Source organism: Lampetra fluviatilis, chromosome 2 (genome assembly GCF_964198595.1).
Source record: "Lampetra fluviatilis chromosome 2, kcLamFluv1.1, whole genome shotgun sequence".
NCBI classification, from domain to species: domain Eukaryota; kingdom Metazoa; phylum Chordata; class Hyperoartia; order Petromyzontiformes; family Petromyzontidae; genus Lampetra; species Lampetra fluviatilis.
In genome coordinates this window covers 2,211,343-2,228,784 of record NC_136276.1, presented here as the reverse complement: position 1 = coordinate 2,228,784, position 17,442 = coordinate 2,211,343, and the positions used below count along the sequence as shown (strand labels likewise).

At 49.9% G+C, this 17,442-nt stretch overlaps 2 protein-coding genes across 5 annotated transcripts; one reads left to right on the top strand and one right to left on the bottom strand.

Moving 5' to 3' along the window:
- Positions 1 to 620: 620 nt before the first annotated feature.
- On the bottom strand, positions 621 to 6,307 carry ZC3H10 (zinc finger CCCH-type containing 10). Of its 3 annotated transcripts, none has more exons than XM_078866691.1 (2): positions 6,245 to 6,307; positions 621 to 4,443 (listed from the first exon to the last, which is right to left on the bottom strand). In XM_078866691.1, exon 2 carries the CDS (start codon positions 3,957 to 3,959, stop codon positions 2,694 to 2,696), a length of 1,266 nt encoding a protein of 421 aa, XP_078722817.1. In that variant the 5' UTR covers positions 3,960 to 4,443; positions 6,245 to 6,307; the 3' UTR covers positions 621 to 2,693. The 3 variants fall into 3 exon arrangements, with proteins under 3 accessions (XP_078722817.1, XP_078722818.1, XP_078722819.1); XM_078866692.1 differs by having other exon boundaries at positions 6,120 to 6,298; XM_078866693.1 differs by having other exon boundaries at positions 621 to 4,108; positions 6,245 to 6,297.
- Positions 6,308 to 7,739: 1,432 nt separating this feature from the next.
- Positions 7,740 to 14,275, top strand: C2H2orf76 (chromosome 2 C2orf76 homolog). Of its 2 annotated transcripts, none has more exons than XM_078866685.1 (6): positions 7,740 to 7,934; positions 9,848 to 10,021; positions 10,202 to 10,252; positions 10,370 to 10,407; positions 10,566 to 10,647; positions 11,824 to 14,275. In XM_078866685.1, the coding sequence occupies exons 1-6, from the start codon at positions 7,760 to 7,762 to the stop codon at positions 11,898 to 11,900; spliced, it is 597 nt and encodes a 198-aa protein (XP_078722811.1). In that variant the 5' UTR covers positions 7,740 to 7,759; the 3' UTR covers positions 11,901 to 14,275. The 2 variants fall into 2 exon arrangements, with proteins under 2 accessions (XP_078722811.1, XP_078722812.1); XM_078866686.1 differs by lacking the exon at positions 7,740 to 7,934 and adding an exon at positions 7,952 to 7,969.
- The last annotated feature ends 3,167 nt before the right edge of the window (positions 14,276 to 17,442 follow it).

The window sequence follows — 17,442 nt, the reverse complement described above, 5'->3', positions numbered from 1 at the left end:
ATTTGACGGCGAATGATGTAGTTTTCTCAGCAATGTTAATTTCTCGATTTTATGTATTCCCTTGACGACAGCTTAATCTTAAGACTCATACTAATTGGAATGTGGGCGATGTTAACAATCCCGTTCTTGTAGAAGTCAACGAATGTTCATGCCAAAATTGCCATCTTTGGCCCATGTCATTAAATGTCGAGGGTTAAGGCATTTACTGGTTCAAGATTAAAATAAGATTCCAACGCTCGCAATTCGAAGTCGCGAGTCAAGGGATTATGGCACTATGAGGTCTTGATCCCAATGTCATGTTGATTCTTTAATGCAGATTGATGCATATTATCTTGAGTGGTAAGAATCTATTTTATCAATGACTCGTGAGATATTAGTGGAGTGTTTGGGGAGGTTGTACCAGACTGCAGTAAAGCAAAAGAGGTAACCTCCCTGTGAAGACCCATTGGAGGTATGCGAAGTGAAAACCCCAGATACAAATGTTGCCCCATGTGATGTAAGCTGATGTGTAATGTATGTTTTTAGAGCTTTCACACGTAGCCAAACGTACTAAACGGAGATGCAGGGGAAGGACAACATAAACAGAACACGCAACAAACATTCAAAAATACACCTCAGGATTTAAGCTCCAATTTTATTCAACTTACCAAATTGCCACTGTCCACATTAACTTAAAACAGTAAAAAAAAACAGTACAATGTTCAATCATTAACATTATGATATATGTCAGGGCCATATTAATTTACCATTACAGATACAAATGAAAACACTGTTCATACCACAAAGGTGTGAGGAATTGAGATCGCAACAAATAAGTCTGCCAATATTTGTATACAAACTGAGATTTCCTAAAGAACACAATAAAAAAATGTGCAGTTTCATTGGAATGAAAAATAATGCATGGAGCAAAATGCCGTGTAACAAAAAAATATTTAGGGACTGACATTTTTACACGTAGGCTTTCGCTATCAATATTCATAAAGGTTTTTGGGTTAGATCGCGTATGTGTCGTAACCCTCCACCACCCGACACAGCCAATTAGTTAGGGATTTGTCACGTAATCAAAACGCCAATTAGTTACTACTTCAGCCCACCGGTGTGTTGGAGAGTAAATCCACATTTACAATACGAGTACAACGTTTCCCTGGTAATTACATCCAGCATCATCAGGCGATTTGCCAGAATAGTGAAGCAATCCACCTGCTTCCGGTCTTAGAGTAGCAGGACGACGTCATCACCGCACCCAATCAGGTGCAGAGATCAGAGGCGGAGGGGGGGCTATTGTAATTATAATACATTGGTAATTAGTTAATTAGTATGTTTCTCTATAAGGAATTATAATTGTAATGTATTACTTAATACGCTTCCAGGCCGCACTAAGCTTGTAGCTGTCAGAGCGGTTAAAATTATTTTAATTTCTGTCAATTTCAATGGATTCTCGAATTAGTCTTGGTCAATTAGTTTTACACAACACTTCAACGTTATCAAAATGAATTGAGTGTCCTTGTTGGCAAGCATATTGTGCAACTGCCGACAGTTGTGTTTGAGAGTATTAAATATTTTTTTGGTGGTCCTTTAATCTTACGCTAATGTCTGTCCAATATAGTATCTGCCACATAAGTAATTTAAGGGACACGTTAACTGGAACCTTAGTGAATAGAGAAATTACATCAAAACTCAGTAGAATATCATTTGGGTTTAGTTTAATATCTTTAATCACATTCACAAGATGCTCTGAATTTCTTATGAATGAGCAGGTGGATTGCGTCACTATTCTGGCAAATCGCCCGATGATGCCGGTTGTAATTACCAGCGAAACTTAGTACTAAAATTGTAAATGTTGTGGATTTACTCTCCAATACACCCGTGGGCTGAAGTAGTTACTATTTTGTGTGTTGTTAACGTGACAATTCCTTTACTAATTGGCTTGCGGGTGGTGGAGGGTTTCGACACATTTATACTTAGGCGACCTAACCCAAAAACCTTTATTATGAATAGCGATTTACATGTTTGTATTACACAAAAGCCTGATCAATTGATCTCTTCATGCAATATTTATGAAAACTACAACTCGTAATAAAGCAAGTGTGGAACCATCTCTTTGGAACAGACCTAAAGCAGAGACACATTATCAAGTGCGCCCTCGCGACATTATTTCCCCTGCTCACAGGGCGAGGCAGTCCAGTAGTGTACACACCGCCATGTCACATTACTTAGGAGTGCCGCTTCAATTCCAAGAATGATATCCACTATGAAAATCATCAATTAAACGATCATGTGATTCTTCAGCAGGCCACCGTGTGTCCTTGCCATCTTCAAAACTCCAATCTTGATTTTTTTTTTTACTTGATATTACCGAAACTCAATTGGCCGGGTGTAAAAATCAACTCATAATTGCCAAGTGGAAAATTGTAATCCTGATCGGAAATTGATTCAGCCCATCATCCCCTCAAAGGTTACATAAAAAAAAACAATGTTGCAAGATGTTGGAACCAGTTGGTTTAGCCCTAAAGAATGTGGAATATCCACACTTCACAGCCAACTGAGGTGAGCACTGCCCAATACCAGTTTGAGTTGGAGAGATTTTTCACTTTCAGACACATTTCTCCTTAAAAAAACAAAGAGGATCCGGCATTCAAAGGTTGAGTTCTGTAAGCATCAGAGATTCGCTGCCAGCATCGTGGTGGTGGTGGCTAGTGTGGCAGGGACGTCATATGTATGCTCTGAGTTGCGATGGGGAACGTCATGATGGGCGTGGTGGCGTGGCTCATGGTGATCCCCGACAGCGACTGCGCCATGGACACAACCGGCGCCACCGAAACGGCCACCGTGGCGAGTGACACGGCGGGTGCCAACCCCAGAGTGGCTGGTAGGGGCGCCAATGCCTCAGGGTTCAGATGTGGCGGTGCTACGGGCTGGGGTGGTGGCGCCCCCGGGTTAGAGGCCTGCGCAGTGGGCGCCCCGCTCGGCGCTACCAGCTCCTGCTGCGACACGGGCCGGCCCTGCAGCGTCTGCCCACTCAGCGTGGTGAGCGGCTGACCCAGCGCATGGCTGTAGCTGGGCATGGCAGCGGCGGCCACCACGACGGTGGGGGCACGCGGCACCAGCGTCTGTTCGGCCGAGGTGAGCGTCACTACCTTGCCAGCCTGCACGCGCAGCCGCGCGTTTTGCTCCAGCAGCGCCTCGTTGACGGCCGTCAGGTCGACCGCCTGCTTGCGCAGCTCCTCCATGCGCCGCCGCAGCATTAGGTTCTCCTCCTGCAGCAGCAGCAGCTGCGTGTCGGCGAGGCGCAGCGTGGGCAGCGGGTGCTCGAAGCGCTCGGCCCACGGCTCCTCCAGGCGGCGCCGCTTGGCGCGTGCCAGCTCAAACTCAACGAAGCGCTCCTCCTCGAAGGCCTCGCCGAACCCATCGAAGCGGTAGCGTGGCATCATGGTGGCAGGCATCGCTGGGGGGGGTGGCAGGATGGTCACAGCGGTGGCGTCCGGTGCGCCGGCGCGGCCACACAACCCCATTTCCAGCGTGAACTCCTCGCGCGTCACGTGCCGGAACTTGCAGCGCTTGCCTCTGAGGCAGCCGCTGTTGAGGTTGTCGTGGCACACGGGCACCTCGCCCTGCCGCAGTTGCAGGTCCCGCAGCGAGAGGCCAAGGCCGGCGGCCACCGTCTGCTTGAGGTGCGCCGGCAGCTCCCCGTGCTGCCGGTAGAACTCCTCGTCCTGCTTGGGCGAGTGCACGAACTTGCAGTTGGGCCGTGTGCAGCTGCCGTTCTGGAAGTCGTGGCAGAAGCTCAGCTCGTTGCGGCGCACGCCCATGTTGATGACCTCGCTGAACTCAGGGTGGTGGTAGCGGCAGTGCTTGCCCCGCTTGCACACGTTGCGCAGGAAGTCCCGGCACATGCCCCCCTCGGTGCACTCGCCCGTGCCATCGCTCACGCCGTTCAGATTGCTGTCATTTTCGGACATGTTAGCGGAAGAGCGCTCGCCTCGCTGCGCTGCCGCGCTTTACCGCGCCGCGCTGCTGCTGGGAGGGGCGCGCGGAGCTCGGGGATGTGGTGGTGATCGTGGTGGTGGTTGAGATTCTGTTGTTGATGGGTGTTTATGGTGATGGTAATCTAAACATTGGTGGTGATTGTGATGTGGCGATGGTGTTTGTGGCGATTGTGGTGTTGGCGATGATCGAGTTGGTGATGATGGGAGGTGGTTGTGGAGGGTGGTGGTTGTAGGTGGTAGTGGTGGTGGAGGGAAGTTGTGATAAAGGGAGATGGTAGTGGAGGGAGATGGAGGAGGTGGTGGTGGAGGGTGGTGGAGATATGTGATGGTGGAGGAGGGAGGTGGATGCGCAGCTGTGAGTCGCAAGCGCGGGCAATGCGCAGGGTAAGCGCGTTTTGTCAGCGCCAACGCTTTACAGCGCTCATCACACAACAGGAACTCTCCCTTCCGTCCGCCTCTGTCGCGCACAAAGCAACCACACGGCACAATGGCACAAATGTGAGCATTCACCAACTTGCAGAACAGTGCAAAAGCATTGTCTCCTTCACCCTATAATAAACTATTTGGCAGCTTTTGGTATTCAAGCCCAAGATTCACCTCAAACCTAAAGTTAAATTCAAAGAAACTTGATATCCAGTCTCATGTTGAAGTCAATGAAATCATCACTATTTCAGGTGAAATACACTTTTACAATTTCAAGTAAAAAAATCTTTGTCTAGTCTTTAAAAAATTGTCACTTTCTGCAGACTGGCACCATCACATCATGGTAAATTTCTCACGAATAACAAACGTGGATAATTACTGCTGATAACTTATATAAATAATTTTCCTTTGTCTGCTATCTACATTATTGACAAGGGGAACCTCAAATCGACAAATATTACATTCTCACTTTTTGATACCAATGCGTCCTTTCCTTCCATGTCCTATAGAATTCAACCCAACACTCGTTTCTGATAATATACTTCCTTTGCTAGTTACTTTACAAATCCGAATTGTTGTACTTTGTAATACTGTAATGTCATATATTTATCCTGCACAGCCTCATGGAAGTCTCCAGAGTTTGTTAGGGTAGGTCCTAGGACGTTTGACCAATTTATTATCAATAAGCGTTATACAAGGGGAATAAAACGGAGCAGCTTGGGACACCCCACCATGCATGAGGGAATTACGGGTTCACTCACAAACACAATGTTTGTACAGTATCGTCCTGGCTACCTTGGGAGTCTAGCATTATACGGTGATGTGTATGCTTGATCCACCAACTCTCGTAAGTTGGTCAAACCACGACCGATAGCTCTACCCATCCTGCGATGTGAAGTCGAAATGGTGTCCTGATCAAGACCATTGACGCAATATTTACCTCACAAAGTCAGAGGTGCATAAATCAACTCCTATCGCAGGGCGAGTCTCCAAGGACAACCCCGCTAAGTGGTACTTTTTTTTATCGACCCCGGGGAAGGGATGATGGGCAAAGTCACCCCCCTACCAATATTTTAGCTGGCAACCTTATCGCTCTACCGCCGAGCCCGATTTGCGAAATACAACAACAATTTCTGGTAATATAACATTTCGACAAGTAACTTTACTTAAAACCTGCAGCAAAAACAAATATGTTTTGGCTTTATAGGGCTGAGAACCCAGACTTGAGTCTCAACACTCTCCGCTCGTACCGTAACCCGACCCCCACTCGTCCCTATGCTCCCTACCGGGTTTCACGCGCCTTCCCCGGTAGAAGCGACCAGGCAACACAGGGCGCCCGGGATCCGACCAGGCCTCTTCCTCAACCACCAACTTCCCGCGTCTAAGCTGAGATTATCCACCAACAATGACGCAAAGAACGATTATGAACCAACTATATATTGTTTTAGAAAACGGCCGATGCTCCCCGTCTTCGCCAAATCTCTCACCAATATGATCAAATAAGCCCTTGCACGGAGTGGTGGGGGGGGCACTTATCCAGCAGTGGATTGCCGAGAAATGTCTCGACGCGTACAAAACAATCACTGGGGAGGCGGCGCGTCATTTAAAACGGCGTCAGGTTAATTAATGACCCAATTAATTATTGTCGACACGAAGCGACGTCCTCGGGAGTGGGGGATCGCGGTACAGAGCCTCGGCCCGCGAGGGAACCTTTGTGTCCCGCGTCCGTTCCCGGCCTCGGGGACTTCAAGGGGACCCCAATGGAGATCCCATCGGAGACCCCCAGGGGACCCCGACCGAGCCGTGGTGTGATCGAGAACGACCGGGCGAGATACCTGGAGGAAGCTGGAGGAATCGCGCGCTTCGCCTCGCCGCCGCCGTGGTCCTCCTCCTCCTCCACCACGTGATTAACATATCTTGACTTTGATTTTATAACACCGATAGGCAGCGTTATATATTCCGTAGTACGCATAAGAATAGGCGTTCGAGACGTATTAAAACGAAATTTCGTTTTAAAGCTTTCGTGACTGCAAGGATTAATATTCTTGTTGCAATCGAAACGTCGTGAGGATTTTATTGTTTTATTTTATTATTTTCTCTTCTACGTGACTTTTACCGAAAGAACCAAGAATATGTATTAAAACTAGTTGAGCATAAGGGGCCGTCCATAAATGACGTCACGCGAGTTTGGGCGATTTTTGACCCCCCCCCCTTTCGTCACACGGCGTCACAAAAGTCAGCCCCCCCCCTCAAATATGACGTCACAAAGCTCTGCCCCCCCCCCCAAAAAAAAAACATGCTTCAAATCGCTTTAAACTATTGTCATTGTAGTGCGTATTTAATGTGGCGCTGCACTCTGATGTTGTAGGAGCAAACATTTATTAAAAAGTCTATTTAATTAAGTAGAACGTGTTGTCTATATTTATTTACATTTGCTCATTTTGATGTGACGTCACATTTCTCAACCCCCCCCCTCGTCACACATCGTCACAAATGTTTGACCCCCCCCCCCCCCCAGGGGTGCGTGACGTAATTTATGGACGGCCACTAAGGGGGTTTGCATTTCAAGTCGCGGTGGCGAGATGTTGAACTCTCTCGCCTGGTACACAGGAGGTCGTGGGTTCGATCCCGACCCTGACGCCTGCTGCTGTATATTTGGAGTTTTCGGTGTCTCTCTCACTCCGGGTCCTCCTGGTTTTCCTCTCCACAATTAGAAACCTGCGTTTATAGTAATTGGCTGCAATGCATTTCCACGTGATGAGCTACTTCGATTGCCAGGCCGCTTCTGAAGAAAGAGTCGTACTGCTCAAGTGAGCCTTACCTGATAAAATAAGTAAAATAGTGAAACAGTGTTAAAGACGCGATTGCCCTTCTGGGATTGCGCTGTGACTCTCCTAGAAGCCCACCCAGGTCCAGAAGAAGGCCGCTGCTGTGCGAACAGAGTGGAGCGACGCGGGTGTCCAGAATCAAGACCTGATTGGAGACCCACTCTCAGCCCCCCCCCCACTCCCCGCCCCCCTCTCCCAGCCCCCCACTCCCAGCCCCCCACGCCCAGCCCCCCACTCCCAGCCCCCCACTCCCCACCTCCTCTCCCAGCCCCCCAATCCCAGCCCCCCACTCCCCACCTCTCCCAGCCCCCCATTCCCAGCCCCCCACTCCCAGCCCCCCACTCCCAGATCCCCACTAGCAGCCCCCCACTTCCCGCCCCCCACTCCCAGCCCCCCACGCCCCACTCTCAGCACCCCCCCACTCTCCGCCTCCCTCTCCCAGCCCCCCACGCCCAGCCCCCCACTCCCAGCCCCCTTCACGCCATTGGCTTAAAGACGCCGATTGCAAGACCACGTGGGTACATGCGACCCACCTATCAGCGCCAAGCTCTTTGCGACCCCCCCCCCCTCACAGCCCAAACGAGCAGCCGCGGCGGTGTGCCGAGGTCACGTGTCCCGGGACGCAGGCGGCACGTGGTCGACGCTGGGTCGGGGTCAAAGGTCGGCGTGAGTGTCTCTCGCCTGCGACGTCCCCGCCGTGAGTGGAGCCGCCGCTGCCGTCTGCTCGATCGGGTGGATGTTGTTGTTGTTGTGTTACATCGTTGCGATATGACCACGCGTGTGCGGGCCTAACGCTGCTATAACATCGCGCTGCTGGGTTCAGACCGGGAGAGGGTCTCCACGGAGCTCTCTGTCCGTTCGCTACGGCAGAGGTGCAGGGAATGTCAACAGCGCCTACATCTCTGCGTTGTTGACCTGATCAACACCTATGATAGCGAGGGCAGCACATACATCTCTGCTTTAGTTAACCAGGACTAAGATCAATAGGTTAGGGCTCTCGGTTCTCGTCATAGGAATGTGGAATTTCAGCCACTGGCTCAGGACCAACAGTGGAGATGGGTACCTGAACAGAAAATATAATTTTAATTTTGGAATATCACAGTTTATACAGATCCCCAATTGTAGTGATTCGAGAATCGAGGTAATACGTGTAATTGGGCTCTAATTTGAGTAACTATTGACCGAACCTACAAACCGTTATTGTTTTGTAAATACTACCAGGGTTGTGTTTCAAACTGCTTCGTTGACAAAAAGAGACGGTCACGCAACGTCACGTGACGATTGATGTGACTTGGTATGGAAGGAATGTGCCAAGCAAAGTACTGGACTTGTAGCTGCAGTACAGTGCCGCATACACCGAGATACTCGGGGCGTTGAAGCGGTGGTTCTCAAGGCGCGGGTCCCGCCCCACCAGGTGACCCGTGACGGCCCTCCACGTGGTGCGCGGGGCTCTGATTCAAATGCAGGTTGATCCGCAAATGACAACAATGTTCATACCTTTTCATGAAATGTATTTACATCTTTGTTATGTTTAATAAATTAAGTGAGGGAAACTAAACTGATTGAACTACCGAAAGCCGATGATCTTTAAGTGCCCCCCGTCAAAAAAACCTTATCGCTGCATTAAAAACAATGTTCCAGTGATATTCATAATTTTGTACTCCTGGTATTGAAAGAGAAGTGAATGCGGTTTGTCACCAGGGGGGGCTGGGTGGTCCGCGGAAATTGTGTAGTCCGCGGGCCAAAACAAGTTTGAGAAAACGCTGCGTTAGTATCCTGGCTTTTTTTCCATTGCAGGGTTGCAATTCTACCTTTTAATTGAGAAATAAGGACACATTTATCGCGCGGTTACTTAGACCACTGCGCCCTCTGTACCTTAACATGTGCCAATCATCAGAATTGATTACCGGTTTACCAGCTATCATTTAAGAATCCTACAAGATACTTGCCTTGGAGGGAAAAAAAACATACTTTAGAGTAACGATAAAGTGCATCATTACGGCACTTTGGAAACATCACCGAGGCATCGCCTCGCCGCGATAGAATAATAACGGTGGTGTCACGAGAGTTACGTGATGGGACGCCTGACAAGATATAAAGTATCTGTGGGTAGCTACAAGATTGAGAGCTGTCGGTGCCAGTTCTTGTGAAAATCCTATGGGTACAGCTGTCTGTGCTCGCCAACCTTCAGGTACATGCAGTGTGCAGTGATGTAATTTGCATAAGAATATATAAAAGATTGGCGATCTCGAAAAGGCTGACCGTTTTGGGGTACACAAGAATTAGTTGCGGCATACTGCTGCGAGAGATACTGGGTTAATTAATATACGTTGTGGGCAGCAGAGGGCAGTGCAACACAATCCAATGTTACAGTGCTATACTCTCCCCGCCGTGACGGCCAACACCAGTGACGATTATCTGAATCGGTCCTGGTCCTACCCTAGGTCAGATCAGCCTCAAATATGTACCGGGTGCGATGTGTAACATTCTCCACTCTGGAGACAAAAGACGGGCCGGGCGTGGTGTTGTGCCAACCTTCATATGTGCTCGCGAACACTTGCGCCAACAGTCTGTTAACGCTGTACGAGGGATCCGTGTCTTTGTGTAAAGCTCCGTGTATGAGTGAGGCTGCGTGTCGGGCCCCGGAGCGTCCGGGGCTGGAGACGGTGACGCTGTGCGTGCGCCTCGTGCGCTCCTTCGAGCACCGCAACTTCCGCGAGCTCGTCTTCCACGACGTCGCCGTCTCGCAGAGCGTGCGGGACTTCATGAGCTTGCTTCTGCGAGGTGCGGCGAGCTCGTCCTCCGCCCCTGTGGTTTTCGCGTCCTTTACTCGTGTCTCTCCAATGGCCCAGCGAGTGAATCGTGACATCTGTACAAGGGAACATTGGGCATGTAAAGACTTTTGAGGCCAGTTGGTTCCTTATATATGCACTTATACCAGAATTTTTGAATGATCTGATGCAGAAATTCCGACAAGAGCACAGCTGCCTCCTCCATTTAAGAAACACACTTACGGTAATGTGTTATTCCTGCGACACGCGCAAAATAATCCGTACAATTTTAACATGTACTTGCTCGATGTGAAAACATGCGTAACTTTAACAATCCTTAATTTTAACTGTGATTCGGCAGATACTCTCAAGATTATTCATCAGGCACACGGCGCAAAGGTAAGGCGCATAGTCTTTGCTGCGCGAGCCATACGTACCACGGATCGTAACCACTGCATGGTCTTGCAATTCATACAAAGCAAACGGAGCTCGCGACTGCTGCCCGTCCTGTCGTTTACTTCTTTCACTGTCGCCGTTGCTCTCGTCTGCGGTGGCAGACGAATGAGCTGGTGGTGAGCCTGGAGGACGACGAGCATCTGCTGCTGCACGATGAGCAGACGCTGCACGACTCCGGCGTCCGTACGATGCCCACCGCTTGCACTCACTACACACACAAAGTGTCACAAATTGACCACAATGCCTTGCTGATTTCGTCAAGGAGCATAAACCATCACCCGCGCTACGGTCCTCGCAGCAGCAGCGGCTTTTGGTTGGCCATCAGACAAAAACGGTCATCACGTCGCGTGCTTTCAAATGCGCTTCTGCGGCCGTCTGGAACACTCTTCTGATATAAGGAAGCCACTGGAGCTATGCACTTTTAAATCATCTAGATAAAAAAACACATTTCTTTGGAACCTATTTTTGTGTTTTGTTTGTTATCCTTACCCCGCACCTCAGATTAGCACAATTGGCTACGTACGTTCAGAAAGAAGTTCGACATACATGCACATACACTGGCTGCACACCCACAGGGAACACCGCTGAGATCATCATCGCTCGCATTGCGTTGGTGCCATCATCGTTGTCATCATTGTGACTGTCGTTATCACTATGATCACCATCAACATCATCACCATGATCATTATCAATACCAGCTACAATTTATAACCACTGCCACTACCATCATAATCAAGATTGTCACCGTAGTCATTGCTGTTATCGTCACCACCATGATTTTCCATAATCATAACCATCATCATCACCACCACCACAATCATAACTATGGGTATCTCACCATCATAATTTTCAGCACTGCCATCAGTATCACCACAGTCATTACCGTAATCGTTACCAGAGCCTTGACCACATTGGTCCGTTATCATCGTCACCACCATGACAATCAAAGCCCTCGCGTTCCCCAGAACTGTTTCATTAATTGTTCATGAGCTTCCAAGTGCATTCACTCAGGCCTCCCTGCACATGAGCTGGCCACTGCTGGGAGGATTAATTAAATTAGGAACCTTAATAAATGGAGCCCTGGTCAAACACAATTTGAGATAAATTCACGTTATTTAAATCCATATTGTAACAGTAGCTGCATTCATTAGTTGTATAGTCTTGTCGTATAATACATTTCCTGCTTTTACATATATGTGTATTTGAAGCAAGATTCATGTTTGTGCCTGAAACAGCTTTTCTGCCAGATATTAGTGACCATGGCCTTTCCACTAAAACATATGCTCAACAATTAATGTGCATACTCTATATGTTCAACAATTCACGTGCATTTCCATAATGGAAGGTTTGCATTGACAGGTCATGAGACGGTGCTGGCATTCTTTCTGCTGGCGGACTACAACAAGTACAAGATGAACCCAACCTTGACCTGGTGAAGGCCTCTCTGGGTCCCATCACCACGTCCCTAGATGGAGACCTCAACATGCAGTCACCACCACGTCTTAATGAGGTCCTTTGTGGCCGTTATCGTCAAGTCTTGATGAAGACCTCTCAGGATCCCTTAATATGTTGATGTTGTCCTCTCACTGTCTCGATTGTCAAGACTTCTAGACCCCATCATGTCTAGAAGAAGGCTTCTCAGGACCTTGATGAACCTCATCATATGCCTCTGCACCACATTTTCGCCACAATCTGATTGTAAAGACCTCTTCAAATTTCGCTTTTGTATCAAAACCCCCAACCAAGGCCACTTTGTGTATCTGAAAAAAAGATGAATGTATGGGATGTAAAAAGAAGAGGTGGTCTCTGTCCATATTGGCAGGTAATCATTCCCCCCTCTGACCCCCTCCCACCACGCAATATGATGAATTGTCAACATACGGGGGTTACATTTCTCTTCCTGTCATCGTGAAATGAGAACCCCTCGTGGCTGCAGGTATTACTCGACCCAATTAAATACCACGTGTACGAACAACAAGCCGTTGATTATTACTCCCGCAGTTCAATCAGTGCATATCAAGTGTGGGTGCAGCGGTTGTGGCAGTGGTTAGGACACTGCGCTATGGTGAAGTATGGTGTGACTGACATGATGTGGGGGAGGCCTTCATCCAAGAGTGAATTAACAAAGAAGCCGTAGGGTTAAGTTGCTTTAAGCATATGCAGGAGGTTGTGGGTTCGATCCCGACCCCGACGCCTATATATTTTTAGTTTGCATGTTCTCCCCGTCGCCGTGTGGATTTTTTCCGGGTCCTCCGGTTTTTCCCTCCACATTTAGAAACATGCGTTTAGAGTATTTGGCTGTTTTAAAATTCAACGTGATAAGCCACTTCGTTGAGCTATCATTTGTGGCCAGGTCGCTTCTGAAAAATATCTACATAGCTAGTAAAATACAAGTATTAGTTTCATAGCTTAAGAATCGATGGTGCGTTGGTGCATCATTATTACTTGCATGCTATTCATTGACATCTGTTACATATAGTCCATGAGCTCAGAGCAGATATCCCATTTGTCGGTACCACCCGATGTGGCGTAACTTCCGTGGTTCCAATTTATTCATGCGGCCAACAACTGAATTATGTGGTCACCATGTGATATAAGTGGGGTAATAAATTAAATCCCTGGTATTTTGCCACGGAAATAAATCTGTCGTAATGTTTTACTACATTGCGGTGGTACCAATTTCCGCTTTGGCCCATTGGCGAGTAAAATATGTTAAATAGTCGCTCTGTGATGAGCACAATGGGGCGCGTTCAAATTGAAAAGCAATAAACATGCATGGGTGTTCAATCATAGGGCTGCATTCCCACGTTATCGGCTGTGTTTTTTCTCTTCGTAATACAGTGTTGTATACCAGAGCGTGAAGGCGCCTTAAATGTTGCTTTTGATATATCAGCTGGGATTGAATTCTCGGCGGTACCGTTTCGGGTAGCGCAGACGTAAATAAATAGGTCACGAGAAATCTGGGGCTCAATTCAAAATGATTGTTCAGAAGCGCGTCACCGTGATTGCCCAGTATTTATTGATTTTTCTTGTGTCAAACCACCAGACCACCCAGCAACAATAATTTAACACTCGGCTGATAAACACTCGTAAAGTTGAAACTTGTCAACTGTTTGCGTGGTTTAGCAAACTGCTACGTAAAAATACGTTGCGCCAGAAATTATGATGACTTATGGACCTGCAATGATTTCGGGTGATGAAGCGAGCACTTTTTTTTATTTCATGTTTTATTTTCACAATCATTGTACAGCAGCACCGTCAATACTGAAGGAGATCATATTGAATCACTGGTGCCACGTATTACTGCAATAAAGCGAGCCGGTAATCTCAAAATGAATTCAATGTGAAATATTCCAACGACACAATCTGCAAGCTGGCAATACATTCTGAGTCTCGTCGTTCGCCATCGGGGCCGGTGTCAGGGGCGCCGAAGGGGGAGGAGGTTGCCGACTATGTATGTATGTTGAACTTCTTTCGCACCGTACGTAGCCAAACGTGCTAATCAGAGTTGCGCGGGAAGGAAAAGCAACTAAATACAGTTCTAACGAAATTAGTTTTCAACCTATGTTTAAAAGTGCACAACTCCAGCGGCTTCCTAATATCGGAAGGAAGAGCGTTCCAGACGGCCACAGAAGCGCATCTGAAAGCGCGCGATGCAGTGGCCGTCTTTGTTCGATGGTTAGTTCCTCAGTGGCGAGTCGCTCATACGGTGACCCCCACACACACAACAACCCTTCTGTCCCCCGCAACGCAAAGGAGATGGGTGAAAGTGGAGCTTTGTTACAATTAAAATCTACAGAATGCATACAAAGGCCTGTCAAGTGTATTGCAACCCGTATTGTTTCGTGTCGATTTTTGCTCAAAAACCAAGTGAGAACTGGGTGAAGTACAACAATGTTAACTTGTAACCGGCGCAGTGGTCTCGACGAGAGAGATAATGACTCGAAGGCTGCAGTGTAAAGTAAGCCAAACACCCTCCAGAATGGCCCCGTGTGCATGCTGAACTTCTTTCACACAGTACGTTGCCAGCTGTGATAATCGGAGGTGCTGTTTCGCCAGCAGAGGCGTGAACAACTAATTGCAGGGATGCGCCCTTCATGTATTAACGGTGGTGGTGGTGAAGCTAATATTTGGGATTCGGAGTTGATTTCCTGGGTTATAGCGCATAAAGTAAAATGTGTTTCGTATACCCTCCTCTACCCAACACAGCCAACCATGAAAGCTGTGCTATATATGGTTGCGCTTGGAATAGGGGCGTAAGAGTTAATCCCCCCCCCCCTCCTCGCCCGTGCACGAGGCCGAGTGAACAGAATCCGTGATTTGCGACTTCGTAATTAAACCTCGCGCCCTCCAAACGACTCCTCCGTGCCTCTGCGTTCTGCATATTGGGATGGTGATTAAACGTCAACCAGAGGCGGACAATGCAAACCAGCGCTTTCATTCTTCCACAGCCTGAACAGGACACTGAACGTGGGGGGCACGAGCCCGCTCGGTGTCGGGAATTACTGCGTATTGCGTGTACGTATGTTGGACTTCTTTCGCACCGTACGTAGCCAATCGTACTAATCGGAGGTGCGGGGGGAGAGAAGCAATAATGTATTGTGCTGCGCAGTACAGGAGGGGGCACACGGACTGAGCCCCCCCCCCCTACCCACCCGTGTCTTCTCCAGCTCCTGGTGATGGCGAAACGAACATCATCAATTGATGGGTGTGTTTACTGTTTCTTGTGGGTTTTTTACGCTTTAGGGTCTGCCCCGTCTGTTATGTAACGAACTGGGACCCACGCCTTAAAGAGACGGCCCTTGCCAAGGCTGTTACATGGGCGCCGCAATTGTGAGATGTTGACTCCCTCGCCTGGTATGCAGGAGGTCGTGAGTTCGATCCCAACCCTGACGCCTTTATATTTGGAGTTTGCATGTCCTCCCCGTGGTCGCGAAAATTTTTGTCCAGGTCCTCCGGGTTTTCCCTGCAGATTTAGAAACATGCGATTAGAGTATTTGGCTGCTATACATTTCCACATGATAAGCCACTTCGTTGAGCTATCATTTGTGGCCAGGTCGCTTCTGAAAAATGCCCACATAGCTCAGTGGGCTTTACCCGGTGAATAAATAAAATAGTAACATCTGGCAGTTCACCATTGATTCAGCAAAGCCTGACTCTGCTGCCGATTGAGACACTGTGATGACACCGGTCCAGGGTTTTGCTTGTGTAGGGCTGTTACGGGAGGGCTGTAAGTGCATACGATCCAATGGGTAACAAACACAGTGGGCGGAGTTACGGGAGTACACGGGGGGGGGGGTGCCCGCAACGACGTCCGCGTCAGGCAGCCTGGGGGGTTGGGATCCTGGTGAGGGGTATAAAGGGGGAGGACAGAGAGAGCTCGGGGCTCAGTCTGGGAACGAAGGAGGAAGAGTGAAGATCCTCTAGCTAGAGCCCTGGACTCCCCTCGACGCCGCCCTTGTCAGGGCTGCAGAGGATCGAGCCAGAGGCGTGGTTCCGTGAACCAGGGTTAGACCCTGGGACTCCGGAGACCGTAGCCCGACTCACCAGTGTCGGGCCAGTTAGCCTCCCCTAGCCCGTTAGAGGAGGACTTGGGGATAGGTGAGATTAGCTAGGGGGTATCCCCAGTTATCCGGGTGAGGGGGCCGCTACCCCCTCTAGTGTTGTCCTGTACCGACAAGCTGAAATAAATATACGTGTGCCTCAACCTGGGTGTCCAGCGTCTTCACCGGTACTTCATCTGGTGTCAGAAGTACTACGGACATGGAAACACGTCAGACAGCTCGAGCCAGAGTACCGGAGGAGGACACTGCTGAAGTCGTTGAGCCCGAGGCGGCTCACCAAGACATGGCGCAGCCGGGGGCCGACGCGTTCCTACCGGGGCATCGGCATGAAGAGGGGCCGCAGCCAGACGCGCTACGGCTGGCTCACGAGAGACTGGCGGAGCTACTGTACGCCGCTGCCGCCACGCTGGAAAACATCACGCGGCTGGGGGCTGGTGGTCCACCACGGGGCGAGGGGAGTCGTCGACCTGAGCGCCTTCCCGCCATTTCTGAAGACTCCAACTTTGAATTTCCCGCCATCGTCACGGCAGCTGCGGAGGGCGTGGCCGGGCTCAACCTTGGGTCCGACACCGCTCTCGCTGGGACAGCTGCGTCATCTCCAGCGGAGGGAGCGTCATCACATCCGCGACAGGCGATTCCATCTGCCATTCGCGCCGACGCACAGCCGAGTCCCGGGGATAGCAGCCTACAGACTTCCAAGGCGAACGCTGCGCTGCAACAACGGCTGCCTCCGCTGAAAGAATTTGTTGGTGCAGAGGGCGACTGGGGCGGCTTCCAGCGACGCTTCATCGCCCACCAAGAAATGGCAAGGTGGTCCGACGATGAAGCCCTCTGCGCGCTGCCGGCGCTCCTCGACGCAGACGCGCTCGCCGCCCTCACATCGGCGCCGAAAGAGAAGCGGTCTACTCTGCCGAAGGCACTACAACTGCTGGCCGGGGTCTATGGACCTTCAGCGGAATGCAGAGAGCAGTTCTACGAGCGCAAGCGGGGTGAGAAGGAGTCGCCCCTGGCATACAGGACGAGCCTCCTAGCGCTGGCTAAGACGGCTTTTCCCCGTATGGACGACGATGGCGTGGACGCGATGGTCACGGAGAAAATACTCCTCCTGGCAGACGACCTGGACATCGCTGTCGTCGCACAGGAGGACGCCGAGATGACCTCTCTTCAGGCGGCGCGCCTCCTTCACGCCAACCTTCTGTCCCTGCGGCGGAAAGCCAGCAGGGCATCGGCAGGGCGTGCGGTGGCTGCAGCCACCCTTCCGACGGAGGAGCTCTTCGCCGTCGACCATCGACGGCAACAGGCGCAAGAAGTACGGTCGGCCCGGGACGGGTCAAGCCGTTTCAACCGCCCGTCGTCTCCACCGGGGCTCCCGCGGTGTTTCAACTGCGGCGTCCGGGGCCACGTCGCCTCGGGG

Excerpts from the sequence above, each read along its gene's own strand:
- ZC3H10 (XM_078866691.1), bottom strand. The coding sequence starts at position 3,959 with ATGTCCGAAAATGACAGCAATCTGAACGGCGTGAGCGATGGCACGGGC.
- C2H2orf76 (XM_078866685.1), top strand. The coding sequence starts at position 7,760 with ATGCGACCCACCTATCAGCGCCAAGCTCTTTGCGACCCCCCCCCCCTC. Across the intron at positions 7,935-9,847 it reads TCGCCTGCGACGTCCCCGCC|CTCCGTGTATGAGTGAGGCT; the intron begins GTGAGTGGAGCC and ends CTTTGTGTAAAG. Across the intron at positions 10,022-10,201 it reads CATGAGCTTGCTTCTGCGAG|AAATTCCGACAAGAGCACAG; the intron begins GTGCGGCGAGCT and ends GATCTGATGCAG.